The sequence below is a fragment of the Hipposideros armiger genome, unplaced genomic scaffold, assembly GCF_001890085.2.
Source record: "Hipposideros armiger isolate ML-2016 unplaced genomic scaffold, ASM189008v1 scaffold_186, whole genome shotgun sequence".
In the NCBI taxonomy this organism is placed as follows: Eukaryota; Metazoa; Chordata; class Mammalia; order Chiroptera; family Hipposideridae; genus Hipposideros; species Hipposideros armiger.
In genome coordinates this window covers 2,409,289-2,412,811 of record NW_017731536.1, presented here as the reverse complement: position 1 = coordinate 2,412,811, position 3,523 = coordinate 2,409,289, and the positions used below count along the sequence as shown (strand labels likewise).

General features: G+C 41.5%; 1 protein-coding gene across 7 annotated transcripts in view; it reads right to left on the bottom strand.

The window, feature by feature from the left end:
* The window catches only part of CTIF (cap binding complex dependent translation initiation factor), a 284,572-nt gene that overhangs the window by 47,131 nt on the left and 233,918 nt on the right, over window positions 1-3,523 (bottom strand). For all 7 annotated transcript variants that reach the window (XM_019652735.1, XM_019652734.1, XM_019652738.1 and 4 more), the window contains one exon: window positions 3,100-3,255. In XM_019652735.1, coding sequence (XP_019508280.1) covers window positions 3,100-3,255 — 156 coding nt within the window. The remainder of the gene's footprint in view (window positions 1-3,099; window positions 3,256-3,523) is intronic.

Sequence of the window (3,523 nt, the reverse complement as noted above, 5' to 3'; positions counted from 1 at the left end):
TGCCATGGAAAACAATATGGTGATTTCTCAAGAAATTAAAACTATAATCACCATATGATACAACAATTTCACTTCTGGATATATATCCAGAAGAACTGAAAGCAGGATCTTGAAGAGAGATTTGCACACCCATGTTCATAACAGCATTATTCATAATAGCTGTTATGAATGTGGAAGCAACCCCAGTGTCTATCGATGGATGAATGATAAACAAAAAGTGGTCTATATATACAATGGAATATTATTCAGCCTTAGAAAGGAAGGAAATTCTGACACTTGCTACAACATGGGTGAGCCATGAGCCATGAGGACATTATGCTCGGTGAACAAGCCATCACAAAAGGACAAATATTGTATATTCCACTTACATAGGCATCTAGAGTAGGGAAAATCATAGAAAGTAGAATGGTGGTTGCCAGAGGCTGGGGAGAGGGGCTAATGGGGAGTTTAATGAATTAGAGTTCAGTTTTGCAATGAAGTAGTTTTGGAGATTGGGTGTATAATAATGTGGCTAGACTTAACATGACCAAAAGGTACACTCATAAATGGTTGAGATGGTCAATTTTATGGCTTTTTTTTAACCACAATTAAAAATAATTTTTAAAAAATTAAAAACTTTCTTGAATGTATGCTCCAGCCAACAAAATTTATGATTCAACTGTGAGGAAATCATGGTATAGAAGGACCAGAAGTAAAAACTGAAAGCAGGTAGGTAGACTTATGAAGTTAAGTCAAAGTAAGTCATTAGAATTTTGTTTATAAGACTGAATTCAAAGCCAGAAATAATCCTTGAGAGAGAACATATAATATTTAATTTTTAAATGTAATCTGAATAAGAATTTTATAATAGTAGTGACTTAATATCCAAAATTAAATTACTAAAGATCAATAACTACTGGTGGGAGAGGGACAGAAGATTGTAAAACAAACAAAATTTCATAATTTAGACCATAGGGATTCACAAGATGTTGCTTCTTTCTTAAGTCTGACAATTAGAGAAATACAAGTTAAACTATGCTTTAAAAATATTGAAGTAAACACTAGTAAATAATAGCAGAACTGAAAACAGCATAGATAAAATAAATGGATGGGTAAAAATAATTGTAGGCAAATGAAAATGAAATTAAAGCACTAGTAAAATCAAAATAGTTTTCAAGATAACAATTATGAAATAAAATAAAAAGGTTATTGATATAGATAAAAATATAGCCCATAAGAGATAACATAAAACATCATATACTGAATATCATAGACTCAAAATACACTATCGGAAAATAAAACCACAAGCATTCTTTGACTGAATAAATTAACAAAATCAATTACTTAGATAATTTAAATAATGTAATTCATAAGACTACATTGAAACTAGCCTCATTGTAAGCTGTGATTCCACTATAAATTTTAAAACACAGAAATTCTACAGGTTACATACATGGACCGATAATTAAAAACAATAAAAAAGAGCCAATTACTTGGATGTTTAAAAGATAGTCTCCTAAAGAATGATGGAATAAAAATGTAATCAAATATATAATAATAATAGATTATTTAGGAAATAAAGAGCTAAAAAAACTTGTGGGATGTGGTCAAAGCTATCATGAAAGGCAAATTTTTATCTTAACTCTTTTGGCTATTAAAAAAAGGAAGCAAATATATCGTCTAAACCTATGCTGTCCAATACAGTCACCATTAGCCACATGTGACTACTTGTGCTTGAAATGTGGCTATAAAAACGAGCTGTGCTGGGGCTGGCCGAGTGGCACGATGGTTAAGAACTGGCTTGGGACGCNCCATACTTCCCCTTTAGCTGACAACTTCCCTTTCACAGAAACACTTCCCCAAAGACTTGTCCACATTCATGTCCTTACCTCCACGACTCCCCAGCTTGGCCTACTGTGGCTCCTGTGCTCACCCCACTGACCTCCTTGTTGCCAACTCCAGGCCACTTCTCTGTCCTGGTCCTATTGGTTCCCCAGAGGCTGCTCCTCCTTATGGTGGGAAAGGACAGCATGTGTGAAGAACGGGCTGGCCCCTGCTTTGCTGAGGGTACACTGTGATGGTTCTCACGGTCTCCTGGGACCTCCTCTGACCCACGCCCTCCTGGCTGGCCTCTTGCTTCCAAGCTACTCCTGTGCCACCTCTGAGCTGGCTCCTATCCTCCCCTCTCTCCACACCCTCTCAATGGGTGACACCATCTTGTCCCCAGCCTTGAGTACCAGGTACACATCAACACTTCACACAAAGCTCAATTCGTGTCTCCAGGCTAACCTCTTCCTGATCTTCAGACGCTTTTACCAGAGCTACTGCAGGACAGCTCCCTGGGATGACCAACAGGTCACCCAAACACACAAAACCAACTCCTGGTTTTCATCACCACTGTTTTTCTTCCAGCCTTCCCCATCCCAGACAATGGTGCCACAAGGCTAGTCAACGAGGAGCCCACGTCATTCCCTCCCTTACAGCTCATGTCAGCAGGTACTGTTGGTTCTAACTCAAAAATATAACTGGAATGCAAACAGTCCTCTGCCTCTCACAAGGGGACCCCAATGGCCCCCTAATGAGCTCTCAGCTTTCACATTTTCCCCTTCCAGTTCTATCCATGAGAGCAGCCTGGGTGACCTTCTAAAGTGGGTTATAATGTCTGGTACGGAAAGTACCCCATTGACTTCTTGCTTCTCAAAAGTCTCTTGGTTGGTCTTATTTCTTTTTCAGATGAAATTTAGAAGCAAATCTTTTTGTTGTTGTTGTTAATATATATATACTTAAATGGTAAACCAATCCTGTCCAAAGATCCATTCAGTCAAGTAATACTCACTGCAGGAAGTGTTCTAGATTATGAATTTCTGCAGTCTGAGTTAATAATGCTTTCTTTTGGGGGACTAGTTCTGTTTATGTCAACTCAATAAGTAAGAACCTAGCTTTTCTAAACAGAAGCATGGACGTAAGGGGGGGGGCACGTTTCTCCTTTACCAAAGGAGCCATCACTTTATAAGTGGTACACGCCTTGCAGCTTTCCTGGTGCATCTGAGGTGAGTCTCGATGACAGACATTGCCGGCGCGCTGAGACCCAGCAGAGGATAAGGAGAGCGGGCGTCTTACCTCCCTGAGGCAGGTGTAGATGGGGCAGACGAGCACGCGGAAGGGCTCGCCTGTGCTGCTGCGCATGGTGCCGAACACCTCGCACAGGAAGGTGATGAAGCCCAGCCAGCGCTCCACGTCCTGCTGCTGCAGCTCCTCCCGCACCGTGAAGTCCTTCTGCGGAGGCACAAGAGACCGTGTCAACCTTTTCGGCGCTGCCGGGCATGGGGAGGGGCCTAGGAATCACTCGTTTTGCTGTGGTACCTACTGTCTAAGGGCTGGTCTGGGGTAACTGGTAAAGCCGGTGTTTTCAAGGAGGAGGGGATGGGTGACCTGTGACTGAAGCATGAATGACAGGACAGGACGCACTGTGCACAGCAACCACCCTGACCTTTGGCCACAGCACTTGTTCTTCAGTGTCCCCAGATGGGGGGCAGGGGTGTCC